General features: G+C 46.7%; 1 protein-coding gene across 1 annotated transcript in view; it reads left to right on the top strand.

The window, feature by feature from the left end:
- Positions 1–10,650, top strand: part of FAM50A (family with sequence similarity 50, member A) — a 19,287-nt gene extending 8,637 nt beyond the window's left edge. The window contains exons 5-13 of the mRNA XM_006899970.1: positions 8,526–8,602; positions 8,782–8,848; positions 8,942–9,003; positions 9,179–9,255; positions 9,608–9,662; positions 9,768–9,816; positions 9,915–9,985; positions 10,421–10,531; positions 10,642–10,650. Of these exons, the coding sequence (XP_006900032.1) occupies positions 8,526–8,602; positions 8,782–8,848; positions 8,942–9,003; positions 9,179–9,255; positions 9,608–9,662; positions 9,768–9,816; positions 9,915–9,985; positions 10,421–10,531; positions 10,642–10,650 (578 nt within the window). The remainder of the gene's footprint in view (positions 1–8,525; positions 8,603–8,781; positions 8,849–8,941; positions 9,004–9,178; positions 9,256–9,607; positions 9,663–9,767; positions 9,817–9,914; positions 9,986–10,420; positions 10,532–10,641) is intronic.
- The last annotated feature ends 3,748 nt before the right edge of the window (positions 10,651–14,398 follow it).

Raw genomic sequence — 14,398 nt, 5'->3', positions numbered from 1 at the left:
ATTATTGTCATGACAGGAGTCCAGAACGAAGACTGCATAGTGGAGTGGACTTGAGGGGAGGGATTGTACAACAATGGGGGAACTTTTATTTTTCAAAGAGAAGAGTGTATCGGGGAGGGGGAGGGGTGGGCAGGGAGAAAAGTGCAACAGTGAATGAATGGCAATCCAAAGTCTCTGTAAATTTTCATTAAACTTAAATTGAAAAATGATAAAGACTTACTTATATTGAGAGTTATGTCAAGCTCATGTACAGGAAACATTAATGTGAAAGTTGTTCTCCTCAAGCTCAGCATTTCTTAAGGTCAAGGAACTGAAGAACAGAGTCAAACCTTGAGTTGCTATACTTAAGGATGCTTTAGGCAGAATATTAAATGATACAGGAAGTATTAAAAGAAGATTGGGGGAGGGGGGAAGAAGATGGAAAGAGTATACTGAGTCACTATACTGAAAGGAATTGGCAGACACAGAAGAATTCCATGAAACAACATATGAGCAAGAGCCTATGGTGATGAAGGCAGAAGTTCAAGCTGCTTTGAAGGAATTGACAAAAAATAAGGCCCCAGGAATTGATGGCATACCAATTGACATATTTCAACTAACAACTGCTGCCCTAGATGTGCTTACCAAGCTGTGCCAAGGAATCTGGAGGACAACCACTTGGCCAACTCACTGGAAGAGATCAATATTCCCATTCCAAAGAAGAGAACTGCCAGAAGTCCAGGCTGGGTTTAGAAGGGGTCGTGGTACTAGGGATATTGTAGTGAATGTTAGATGGATCTTGACTGAAAGCAGGGAAAACCAGAGGAATGGCTATCTGTGTTTCATTGATTATGCAAAGGCATTTGACCGTGTGGATCACAACAAACTGGCTGACTCTGAGAAGAATGGGAATCCCAGAACACTTGATCGTGCTAATGTAAAATCTGTACTTGGACCAGGAGGTAGTTGTCAACACAGAGCAAGGAAACACTGCATGGTTCAAAATTGGGAAGGGTGTATGCCAGGGATGTATCCTGTCTCCATACCTTTTCAACCTCTATGCAGAACAGATTATCCGGGAAGCTGGGCACTATGAAGAGAAGTGTGGCATCAGAATTGGTTGAAGATTCATCAACTATCTGTGTTATGTGGATGACACAACCCTGCTTGCTGAAACTGAGGAGGAACTGAATGAAGCACTTGCTGCAGAAGGTCAAGGACTGCAGCCTTCAATATAAATTGAGGCTCAACATTCAAGAAAACAATGATTCTCACCATTGGGCTAATTGGCAGCATCATGATAGATGGTGATGAGATTGAGATTGTTAACAGCTTTTGTTTGCTTGGCTCCACAGTCAACACTCTTGGCACAGCAGCCAGGAAATTAAAAGACTTACTGTGATAGGGAAGTCTGCTGTTAGGGACCTCTCCAAAGTACTGAAGAGCAATGGTGTCTCTCTGGAGCCTAAGGTGCATTTGATACAGGCCATGGTCTTTGCAATCACTTGCTATGTATCAGAGAGCTGGACAGTGACTAGGGAGGATAGAAGGAGAATTGATGCCTTTGAGCTGTGGTGCTGGAGAAGAGTATTGAGTATACCATGAACTGCTTAGAAAATGAACAGGTTCATCCTGAAGAGAGTTAAACCAGGCTGCTCCTTGGAGTCATGGATTCTGAAGCTTCGTTTGACCTACTTTGGACATGTTGCGAGGAGGGACCAGTCATTGGAGGAGGACATCATGCTTGGGAGAGTGAAGGAACAGTGCAGGAGTGAGAGACCCTCATGAGGTGGATTGATTCACTGACTGGGGTTATGGGGGTAGATGTGTTGGAGACAGTGAGATTGGCACAGGATAGAGCAGGATTTAGGGCTGTTGTACATGGGGTTGCTATGACTTGACAGCACATGACAACAACATACAAGGAAGACCTGGCAATAACGACCATTATTCAGTTATACATACCAACAGCTAATGCCAAAGAGGAGAAAATTGAGGAATTCACTAACTTTTACAGTATGAAATTGGCCAAACATACAGTCAGGGTGCATTGATAATTGCATTAGGAGTTCACAGCCGAAGACTCAGAATGCTGCCTCAGGCAGGAGCTCTCGTGTTCCCTTCTCTCTCTGTAGACACCAATAAAGACTGTGCCATTAAAAGAAAGGAAAAAGAGAAGAAGCATTGATAACAATTGGTGACGAGAATGCACAGTTGGAAACAAAATAGAAGTAATGATGGTTGGACATTATGGGCTAGGTATCAGAAATGAGGCTGGAGATAGAATGATTGATTTTTTCATTCAGTGATTTATTCATCAAAAAACCTTTTTAAGAAACACAAATGGTGACTATACACATGGCTCTCACCTGATGGGCTGCACAGAAATCAGATTGATTCCATCTGTGGAAAGAAGCATTGGAGAAGCAGCAGTCTGAACCAGGTTAAGTGCTGACTCTTGAACATCACTTACTTATGTGCAAGTTCAGAGTGAAACTGAAGAATATGAAAACAAGTCCACAAGAACCAAAATATGACCTTGAGTCTCTCCTGCTTGAATTGAAAAATCATCTCAAGAACAAGTTTGAGGCATTGATCACTAATTATCAAAGACCAGATGAGTTGTGGGATAACATCAAAGATAAAATTAATGAAGAGAGGACTACGTTGTCACAAAGAGGACAAAGAAAAGACTGATTTTGGATGTTAAGAGACTATGAAAATTGCCCTAGAACATCGAGAAGCCAAAACAAAGGGAAAAGGTGCCCAAGTAAAAGATGAACAGAAGATTTAAAAAAAGGTAGCTCGAGAAGACAAAGCAACATATTAGAATGTGCAGAGAGCTGGAGTTGGAGAATAAAAAGGGAAGGACTCAACTCAGCATTTCTCTGGCAAAATCCTGAATGATCCAGGAAACAGCAAAAGAAGATGGAAGGAATATACAGAGTCACTAAACCCAAAAAGAATTTGTCAATAGTGAAATATTTCAGCATTATGATAGAGCCAGTGGTGATGAGGGAAGAAGTTGAAGTTGCATTAAGACACTGGCAAAAAGTAAAGTCCCAGGAATCGATGGGAGGATACCAATTGGTGTGCTTCAATGAACAGATGCAGACCTGGATGTGCTCACTAGTCTATGCCAGGAAATTTGGAAAACAGCTGTCTAGGTGATCAACTGGAAGAGAGTCATATTTTTTCCATTCCCAAGAAAGGAGATCCAAGAGAATGTGGAAACTGTAGAATGATGTGATTAATGTCACATGCAAGCAAAATGGTGCTGAAGGTCCTGCAAAAATGACTAGAACAGTACATGGAAAGAGAAGTGCTGGAAGTTCAGGTTGGGTTTAGAAGAGGCTGTGGCACCAGGGATATCATTGCCAATGTCAAATGAACCCTGGCTAAAAGCAGAAAATACCAGAAGAATGTCTATATTTTATTGACTGTGGAAATGTACTTGACTGTGTGCGTCATAACAAATTATGGCTAACATTGAGATGAATGGGAATCCCAGAGTACTTAATTGTGTTCTTTTGGAATCTATACGTAGCAAGAGATGTCCAAACAGAAGAAAGGAACACTGCATAGTTTAAAATCAGGAAAAGTGTGTGCCAGGGCTATATCCTTTCTCCATATCTCTTCGATTTGTATGGTGTGCAGATAGAGAGGCTGGTCTTTATGAAGAAGGATGTGGCATCAGGATTGGAGGAAGGCTTGTCAAGAACTTGATTCATGGGGAGCTCTGGTGGCCTAGTGGCAAGGAACTGCAACTACAATCCCAGAGGTGCATGGTTCGAATCCACCAGATGCTCTGCGGGGGAAGGAGGGACAATCTCCTGTACCAGTCAGATCTGATTTGACGGTACACACACACACACACAAAGAACTTGATTCATGCAGATGCAAAGAGGAACTGAAGCGCTTGCTGCAGAAGATCAAGGACTATAATATTCAATATGGATTGCGTCTTAACATAAAGTAGACAAAAATCTTTACTACTAGACCAGTGGGCAACATCATGATCGATTGAGAAAAGATTGACATTGCCGACAATTTTCTCTTACTTGGATCCATAATCGGCCCTCTTGTTACCAGCAGTCATGAGATCAGGAGAAGTATTGGACTGGGAAAGTCGGCAGTCAGGGACCTCTCCCAAGTGCTAACGAACAATGATGTCAGTTTGAAGACCAAAGTGCACCTGACCATGGTCTTTTCAGTCACTTGCTACACATCTGAAGACTGGACACTGACTAAGGCTGACAGAAGAGTTGATGCCTTTGAGCTGTGGTGTGGGAGAACACTGAACATCCCGCAGACTACCAAAGACCAGACAAAGTGGAGAAAGTGCATCCAGAGTGCTCCTTGGAGGGAAGGGTGGTGAAGCTTCCTTCACCTCACATACTTGGGGCTTGTCGTTAGAGGGGGTTATTCATTGGAGAGCAACATCGTGCTTAGCAAGGTGGAGTGTCAACAAAAGAGAAATGGCTTGACAGAGCGACTGCAGCCATGGGTGTGAGGATCAGAGGGGATGAGAACGGCACGGGATAGGACAGGGTTCACTTCTGTTGTTCAGAGCATTGCGATGAGTTGTAATCAACTTGTTGGTGCCTAACAAGTTTATTATACCTTGTATATTTCTGTGTCTGGGTCAATTTCTGAACGATGTTATCACTTTTATTAATTTCTGTTTGTTGTTACTTGGTCCAAAGAACCCCCTTTATGCTTTCTTGTAAAATTGGTCTTTTTCCTACAAATTCCCTTGTTGTTGTGTGCCATTGAGTCAACTAAAGCTCATGGTGACCCTCTGCACAACGGCTTTGAAGCCTGCTCTATCCTGAGCCTGTCTCATTGTCTCTGACACACCTACCCTTTTACCCTAGTTATTGTGTCAATCCATCTCATCCTCAGTTGTCTTCTCCTGCACTGGCCCTCCATCCTTCCAAGCATGATATCCTTCTCCAAGGACTGGTTCCCCCTGGCTACATGCCTCTAAGCTTTTAAAACTCTCTTCATGTTCTGGAATTCCAGTCGGATGAGCGACTGTCCCATGTGTCCCATGTGATTCTTATACATTGTTTTTCTTCTCTTCATTTTGAGTTTTCCTCTGACACATTGTATACATAACTGACCCTCCAGTCACTTTTCAGAAATTATAAATCACATGAAAGGAGATTGCCCATCTTTTTCCTGTGGAGCAACTAGTAGGTTTGAACCACATACCTCTGAGTTGGCAGCTTAACTCCTTACCACTAAGCCACCAGTTCTCTAATTCATCTTTCATTGTTTCAGTTCTGCTCTCTTGTCCTTCCAGTGTGTTATCTATTTCTGCAATTTTTAAAAAAATGCTCTTTATTTTAATTTGCTTTTTTGTATTTATTGCTTCTGAGTATCCTTTTATTTATTTGGTCTTTCATAATTTTTCTTAAAAAATTCTTCTATATTTTCTTCAGTCTGTAGAAGATAGTTATCATTCTTTGAATTCTTTATCAGGAAGTTCCAGTAGCTTTCTTTCTCTTAAAGATTTTCTGCTTTTTTATTTTTGTCACTTTTGTCTCTTGATTTCTCGAGTGGATTAATGTTATCTGTTCTTGTCTTTTCATAGTTCTGTTTTGATATATTGGATTCAACTGTGCAGGTGTGCTGTGTGGCTTGCTAGTTTGGTAGGTCTCAGTGTCCCACCTCTTGTCCTCTGGTTGTGTGTGTGTGTGTGTGTGTGTGTGTGTGTGTGTGTGTGTGCAGGCCTCCACTTGCTGTTTGTGTAGAGTGTTGAGGACAGGCCTGACCAGCATTGGTTGATCAGGTGATGCAGTGAAGCTGCAGAAGGTGGACATAGGGCTGGACACTGCTGTTGTCTGTTGTCAGATGGGACCAAAAAAAAAAAAAAAGGAAAAACCCAAAACAACAGGAACCGAAACTGAGATTGGACACCAGAACCAAAACTGAGAAGGGTACAAAATGAAGCAGAACCCAAATAGAAAGGCTTAAGGAAAGAAAAATGAAAAGGAGAAAAAAAGGGAAGAGCAAGTTTGGAAAAGGAATAAAGTTCTGAGAGAAGAGAAAGTGGAAGCTATGGGGAGGGAGGAACAGCAGGCAGTAAGATCTGAACAGTCACGTAAAGTGCAGAATGAGAGGAAACGGGGCACACCTTGGAGGTGGGGACACTGGGCACCTCAATTCCAGTGTGCAGTCAGGCTAAGGCCCTGGCCTGGATGGTGGGGCCACAGAAGAGCTGTGGCTTCTAGGCGTTCCCGCTCATTGCTGTGGAGGTGCTGCTGACTCACAGCCGACCTGCACTGGGTTTCTAAGACTGGAAATCCCAGGGAAGGAGATGCTGCATCTCTCTCCTGCAGAGCCACTGATGGACTTGAGTTATTAGCACTGCACCTCCCAGTGGACCAGCAGTTCTCAGAGTGCTCCAGGATCCCCTGGGGAGCTTGGAGACCCTTCTCAGAGATACTCAGAGTCAAAATAGTTTTCTTAATAATGTCAGGATGCTGTTTGCATGTCTTACTTTCATTCCCTCGCAAGTGTGTGGTGGAAATTTCCTGAAGCCTCCATGGTGGGTGGGGGGCTCAGAACTCTGCCAGTGGAGCGCCTATCTCAGTCTTAACTTTTAATTCATCAAATACTCATAACCATAGTCCACAGAACTAAGAGCTCTTTAGTGTCTTCAGTAACTTTTCCCCCTTAAGTTGTTTTTTTTTTTAAATATGCTGTTAATTCCTCTGTCATCCTTATTCATTGTCCAGCTTTGAGATGCATGGCAAGTGCTATCCCTGTGGCACCAGGGACATTGTTGCCTATGTCAGATGGATCCTGGCTAAAAGCAGAGAGTACCAGAAGAACGTATATTTGTGCTTTATTGATGATGCAAAGGCATTTGACTGTGTAGCTTTTAACAAATTATGGCTAACATTGAGACAAATGGAAATATCAAAACACTTATTTTTGCTCACGTGAAACCTATATCTAGAACAAGAGGCTGTTTTGCAAACTGAGCAAGGGAACAGTGCATGATTTAAAACCAGGAACAATGTGTGTCAGGGTTATGTCCTTCCTCCATTCCTATTCAATTTGTACATTGAGTAAATCATTCATGAAGCTGGACTCTGTGAAGAAGATAGGGCATTAGGATTGGAGGACAATCTGCATTGTATAGATGACAAAACCTTGCTTGCTTGATTTGAAATATTCACTGCAGAAGATCAAAGATGACAGCCTTCAGTATGGACTGCATCTCAACACCAAGAAAACAAAAATCCTCACCACTGGACCAGTAAACAACATCATGATATGTAGAGAAAACCCTGAAATTGTCAATGATGTCATTTTAGTTGGATCCACAGTCAACACCCTTGGTACCAGCAATCAGATGATCAGGAAATATATTGCATTGAGAAAGTCCAATGTTTCAGTGTCAGAGAGCGCTCTAAATTACTGAGGAGCAATGATGTCAGTTTGAAGACTAAGGTGCACCTGATTCAGGCCATAGTCTTTCCCATCACTTGCTATGCCCTGAGAGCAGGACGGTGAAGAAAGATGACAGAAAAAGAATTGATGCCTTTGAGTTGTGATATTGGAAAAGAGTTCTGAACAAATAAGTCTGTCTTGGAGAAAGTGCAGCCAGAGTGCTGCTTGGAGTTGAGGATGGCAAAGCATTGTCTCACGTATTTGGGCGTGTTGCTAGAAGAGGCCTCTTCTTGTAGAACATCGTCATGCTTGGAAAGGTGGAGGGTCAGCAAAGGAGAGGAAGACCCTCAACCAGGTGAACTGACAAAGTGACTACGGCAGTGAGCTCAAGTGTGTCAGATCTGGTGAGGATGGCACAGGATAGGACAGGGTTCAGATCTGTTGTTCATAGGTCGCTATGGGTCATACTCGATGGCACCTGAAAGTACTAACATACATGTAAAAAAATGACCCTTTTAAAATGTTCAATTCATTGGCTTTGATTATATTTACTGTGTTGTGTAGCTGTCCTCAACAGTCTGCTTTCAATTGCTTTTCATCTCCCCAAACAGAAGAAACTCAGTGCCCTTTAACTGATAAGAGCATCTTTCCCCCCCAGCCCTGGGAACCCTAGTCTACTTCCTGTTTATGAATCTCCCTCTTTGAAGTTCTTTCTATAGGTGGTTCATATAATGCCTATGCTTTTGTGCCTTGTCTTACTTCACCGAGCATGTTTGCGGGGTCATCCATGCCATGCCAGGTATCAGCACTTCACTTCTTCTCCTAGAGCGGCACTCTGTTGGATGCAGAGAACAGAATGACCGCTGACTGAGTTGTCACATGCGTATGATCTGATCGTAAGCGTTCAGACTTGGAAAACCAGCCGTGGCAGGTGTTCGGTTGCATCTGTGGAGTATTTGTCTTTGGGTATTTAATAAATATGTGTGCCTGCACCTGGGAGCACCCGGCAGCGCTTCCCAAAGAACAAGGCTGGTCTGTGGAGCCTGTGAGGACGCAGCCCAGGCCTGAGTCACTCAGGGCAAAAGGTACTTTGGGAGTGCCCCAGGCTACGCTGACTCCTGGCCTTTGTTTTGCTCCAGAGGTTATCACGAAAAAAAGGAAGTTAGGGAAGAACCCAGATGTGGACACAAGCTTCTTGCCTGACCGAGACCGTGAGGTAAATTCCCCTTGGACAGGGCTGGGCCTGGCACTGCCCTTGACCTCGGCCCTGTCCCCAGAACCAACCCTGACCTTTGGGCTGACCTGTACCTGCCATTGGATCTTGTTAGAACAAGGTCCTGGGGCACCCCATTGAGGGAGTTCTGGCCGTGATCTTTGGCCCATTTCCTCCCCTAGGAGGAGGAGAACCGGCTCCGGGAAGAACTGCGACAAGAGTGGGAAGCCAAACAAGAGAAGATAAAGAGTGAGTGCCACCCTGAGCCCCCCGAAGCTGGCGGGGGTGCAGGGGGGCAGGGACATCGGGGTCTGGAGCCCAACAGACAATGTTCCCTCCTAGGTGAGGAGATTGAGATCACCTTTAGTTACTGGGATGGCTCTGGTCACCGGCGCACAGTCAAGGTAGGTGGGCCTGGCCTTCGCCCCCCCTCAGGCCTCCACCTGGAGGAAAGCCTACGGCCTGTGGGTGCGGGTGTGGAGCTCCTCGGGGAAGGGGGCCACACTGCCTGGACCCTTCCATGAGAGCCCCTCTGTGTCCTCCCGGCCCTACCCTGATGTCCACACACTGACTTCACAGATGAAGAAAGGCAACACTATGCAGCAGTTCTTGCAGAAGGCCCTGGAGATTCTGCGCAAAGACTTCAGCGAGCTCAGGTAGGGGACAGGCTGTGAGGCCCAGGGGCTTCATTTGCCGACGTGCATGTGTGACGCTGTGTGGGTAGAGCATGTATGCAACTCGAGGCCGCACATGGCACTGTTGTGCCAGGGTGGAGCCCAGGTGTGTGGGTGGCTGTGGGCAGGTGCTATGTGAAGAGACACCCCTGCTCACGTGAGATAGGTGCTGGCCAGTGCACACATGTGCAGAGCCCGACCACCAAAGTCTGGCTCACGTTGCACAAGAGTGCCCCCTGCTGGACGGGCGACTGCTGGCACTTCTCTGGCCCTTCATCCAGGGCGCTGTAGGATGATCTGCACCAGGCCCCCTGGCCGTGCTCTCTCCCTCCAGGTCAGCAGGGGTGGAGCAGCTTATGTACATCAAGGAAGACTTGATCATACCTCATGTGAGTCCTTTGTGGGCACCCTGCTGGCCTCTCCTGGGCCCTGGGTTGTGAATGGGCTGTGGGCTGGTGGGAGCCGCCACTCACTTTCCTGTCCTTGGCTTTTAGCACCACAGCTTCTATGACTTCATCGTCACCAAGGCCCGAGGGAAGAGTGGTGAGTGACCGTGACCCTTACTGCCCCGGTCTTACCTTGTACTGCCCATCCGGTCCTGGTCCCACCACACCGAGATCACAGGGCCTTCTCTCCCACAGGACCGCTCTTCAATTTCGACGTTCATGATGACGTGCGGCTGCTGAGTGACGCCACTGTGGAGAAGGACGAGGTACCTTGAGGGCCACAGCTCTGCTTCAGGGAAAAGCCAGGAACAGGAGGGGAGGGATGGGAGGGAGGGGCAGGAGGGCTGAGAGGGCCAGGACAGGAGGGGAGGGAAGGATAGGAGGGGAGAGACAGGAGGAAGGGCTGGGACAGGAGGGCCGAGAGGATCAGGACAGGATGGGAGGGAGGGCTGGGGCAGGAAGAGAGGGACAGGAAGCGGGGGAGGGCTGGGACAGGGAGGGAGAGGAGAGGAAGGGAGGGAGGGAGGGAGGGAGGGACATGAGGGAAGGACAGGAGGGAAAGGAGGGATGGAAGGGAGGTCTGGGGCAGGAAGGGAGGGACAGTTGGGGCAGGAAGGCTAGGAGGAGTCTGGGACAGGAGGGGAGGACCAGGAGGACCAGGCCTGTCCTGAGCTGGCCTTGGGCCCACCTGCCTCCTCTAGTCCCATGCCGGCAAGGTGGTGCTGAGAAGCTGGTACGAGAAGAACAAGCACATTTTCCCAGCCAGCCGCTGGGAGCCCTATGACCCTGAGAAGAAGTGGGACAAGTACACGGTCAGCAGGGGTTGGGGGTCGCCACCCTTAGTGAGTAGAAGCTCTGTGCCTGACAGCCTGAGCCAGTGTCTCGGTTTCTTCTCACTCCCGTCCCTGTCCCCACACTGCAGATCCGGTGAGCACCGTGGGACACAGTCCGGCCCTGGCTCTTTAGTGCTTCTTCAACTCCAGCCCCAAGTCCTTTTTTATCTCCTCCTCCTGGGCTAGGCATGTTTGTCCTGGGGTGGGCGTCAGGATGGGACTAGGTGACAGGAGCTGTCCCTTCTGTCCCTTGGTGCTGTCACTTACTGCTTTTCCTTGGACAATAAAAGATGCCCCTGTCAGAACTGGGGCCTGTATTGTGAAGAAGTGGTGCTTTGTGTTGTAATTATTTCACTGAGATCAAATTCACATCAAACCTATCATTTTAAACCACTTAGAAGTACAATCCCAGGGCCCTCCACAGACTTGGGAACAGTGCTGGGAGAGTGGCAGTCCCTCCATGCTGGAGAAGGTGCCCAGCTTAGGGTGGACAAGTGCCCAGATGTGATGCTGGCAAGGCGGGCCTAAGAGTGTCATCTGCCACCTGTGTGGAGCCATGCCATGCAGCATCACCAGGCTTTGTTGGATGAAGGGAGCAGTGGTGGCCAAGCTGCCTCAGGGCTGGAGCAGGGACAGGGTGTGCAGCCTGACCGTAGGCCTCCAGAAGGGGCAGAGAAGTTTCAGGTCCTGAATGGGGCCTTTTGTGCTCCCTGGAGCCCTGAGCAGTAGCAGGGGAGTCATGCTTCCCTTCTAGAAGCCACCAGAAGAGCAGACTTCCCAGCCTGCCAGCCAGCTGAACTTACTCTAGCCCTGCAGCTTCTGGAAAGAAGTTCTCAAGGAATGTTCCAGAATGAATTCTCTTCCAAAAAGAAACAAATTGAAGTCTTGACCTCTGTACCTGTCAGCATGGCCTGGTTTTAAATAGACTGCTTAAGACATTAATAGTTATCACGAGCTCAAGCTTCCCGAAGTGGCATTAGATGAAAGAGATAAGGCAGACAGATGCATGGGGAGGATGGCCAGGTGGCAGTAGTGGTGCTTACGGTGATGCCACCATGAGCCAAGGAACACTCGGCATCACCAGAAGCTAGGAAAGACAGGAGTTCCCCCTCCTAGAGCCTTGGAGAGGGCATCGCCAAGCCCACCCACACTCTGGTTGCAGATTTCTGGCCTCCAGAACTATCAGATAAGCCACTACGGTTGCGTTCAGCCCCAATTTGTGGAAATTTGTCCCATCAGTCCCAGAAAAAAGGTCTTTGGGGGCAGCGTTAGGCCTTGGAAGGACAGGCAGAGAAAAGAGACCCTTTTGAGGTCAGGACCAAGCAGGATGCACTGTCAGGGAAGGAGACCTGTTTTCTCATGACCACAGTGTGGGAGCTTGGGGCGGTGGTGCTACTGCCTCTGCTGGGCTAAGATGATGGAAGGTGAAAGGCTGGGGCCGGTTCCACATCTGCTCTAAGGCATAGCAGCATGGTCTGAGGGGGAACAGTCCATGGGGACTTGGATCTGGATGGATTTGCAGGTTAGACAGGTAGGAGTCAGACACTGAAATGGGGGCACTGCCCAGATAGATTTGTGACCCTCTGAGACAAGATAGGTCAGGGGGTGAGAAACTCACATTTCTGAGGACTGGTGTGTGCCAAGGCTTCCTGGGCCCTGATGGAAGGTCTGCGCCACAGGTGATAGACAGTAACAATGAGCAAACAATGAAGACATAAGGCAAACGGCTTTTCTGGCACTGTTTTCGTCTGACAGCTGATGACAGGTCAGGGGACATTCCAGGCAAAAAACAATCTTGGTGGAGTAGGGCTAAATGTAGGGATCGGACAGAAGAGAGGGGAGCAGAAATACCATCAGAGGGCTCTGGGAGATGGTGGGAAGGGATGACTTCCCTTTTCGACCTTTAACTGAGCTGTTCCACATCAGTGACATGTGGCTTTGAGATGCCTATGTTCAGTGAGCCCAGTCTCCAGCCGCCCTGACAGAAGTGATTGTTTTTATTTGCTTGCTTACAGAGTTCGTACACCTTGTGTTTCATGCTATTTTTAATTGGCCTTGGGTTTCATACAATCATTCTCATGCATCATGTTTTAACCTGAGATCACTCTTGTTCCTCTCCCATTTCCCTGTCCTATTTCTGCAGAGACGAGCAGGGGGGAGAAGCCTTCCTTGTTCTCACTATTCTTGTGCGAAGATTCACACGCCAAGCTCCTGTTCTGCACCTTTCTGTTGTCTCTGAGGATGGAGCCAGAATAGCCTCTGGGTCTTTCCATATCAGGACACGCAGCCTTCTCATTCTGCTTATTTTAACCTGCTGAGTGAATAGGTTAGTAATTGGCAAATTGCTCTCCCTGAGGCCTGGCCCACTTGCAACTCCACCAGTGGTGGGAAAGAGTCCAATGCCTTGGCCTCACACAGATTGCTCCCACTCCAATTGGGGACTCACTCACATTGATCTGGCATGGGGCATGTGACATAATAACACTTAGCGTGTTAAAATCCCCAAGTCAGTGGAATTTACTACAAAAAGAACCCTTTGTACTATATTGCAAATATTTCTCATAGTTTCCGTTCATTTTCTTAGTTCTTCTGCTATGAAAAAGCTCTACTTTTTTAGGTAGCTTGACTTTTCAATCTTTTTTGGATTCTAAGTCTTAAGGCATGGTTATAGAAGTCTTTCCAATCCAAGATTATAAAAGAATCCAAGTATTCTTGAATGGATCTTATTCCAAGTACCACATCAAGTGACTGGAGAACATTGATAGGAATGAGGCATGGTTTTAAATTCAGTTTTCAAGCTGTTCAGATAACATCATGGAGGCAAGGTTAATGTTACCACAAAAAGGAGGTCAGTGAGGATCCTGGACAAGGAAAGAGTAGTGGATGTGGAGTGAAAAGGTTACTGGAGTGTCAGAGCCTTTGAAAATTGCCTTTTCTAAACATTGTTTTAGCCTCTGTTAGGAGCATGGTCTCCAGGTCCCTTAATTGTGTACACATGATTTGAAAATCATCAGTGGCTGTGGGAGAGACTGTGGCACTGCTGTGAAGTGACTGTGGCAAGGTGTAACCAGAGGAATCCAGGAGATAAAGGCCACAGTTAAAGGTTTTGCTTGCTGGGTGATTGAAAGAAAAGCTGACATAACTGCTCTGAGATAAAATTTGCTGGATGATTGAGGAAACCAAAGGTTTATTTGTACTGCTGGATTAAGCCATGACTTGCATTGTGAGATAGTTCTTAAATTTTATTATTGTGTGTGTGTACCGTCAAATTGGATCTGACTGGTACAGAAGGAGATTGCCCCTCCTTCTCGAACTGCATACCTCCAGGATTGCAGTGCTGCTTCTTGCCACTAGGCCACCAGAGCTCCCCTGCATTGTGAGATATTCTTTGCCTCCCTTACTCCCCAACCCATCTCCTCAATAGACCACACAACTGTAAGTAAAGCCTGTGAGTCGATTTGCAACAAACACTAGACCAATAATTGGTAGAAATAGGTGCAGGAGCATGGGAGGTGGTGCGTCTGACCATGTAGCTATGTGTTTGCTAGTATGGATATTATTGATGGAGACAGTTCCCTGTTATGATGTGGGTAGAAGTCATACTAAGTTTCCTTCATGTTCTCTCAGCTCCTTTTACAGTCACCTTCTGGATAGATTGTGAAGAGTCAGCAAGATTTGCCGACAGGATGTGAGAAATGAAAGAAAGAGAGATGTCAAGTAGAACTCCAAAATTTTGGCTTGAACAACAGAGGAAATCCTTACTGAAATAGGTAATTCTTGAAAAGGAGTAATTTAGGGGAAAGAAATGAAGAGATTATTTTTTGTACTTAAAGATCTCTGGTAGCA

Source organism: Elephantulus edwardii, unplaced genomic scaffold, assembly GCF_000299155.1.
Source record: "Elephantulus edwardii isolate Elephantulus edwardi_28Jun2011 unplaced genomic scaffold, EleEdw1.0 scaffold00269, whole genome shotgun sequence".
In the NCBI taxonomy this organism is placed as follows: Eukaryota; Metazoa; Chordata; class Mammalia; order Macroscelidea; family Macroscelididae; genus Elephantulus; species Elephantulus edwardii.
The sequence above is the reverse complement of the archived record's forward strand: the minus strand, read 5'-3'. Positions and strand labels throughout refer to the sequence as shown.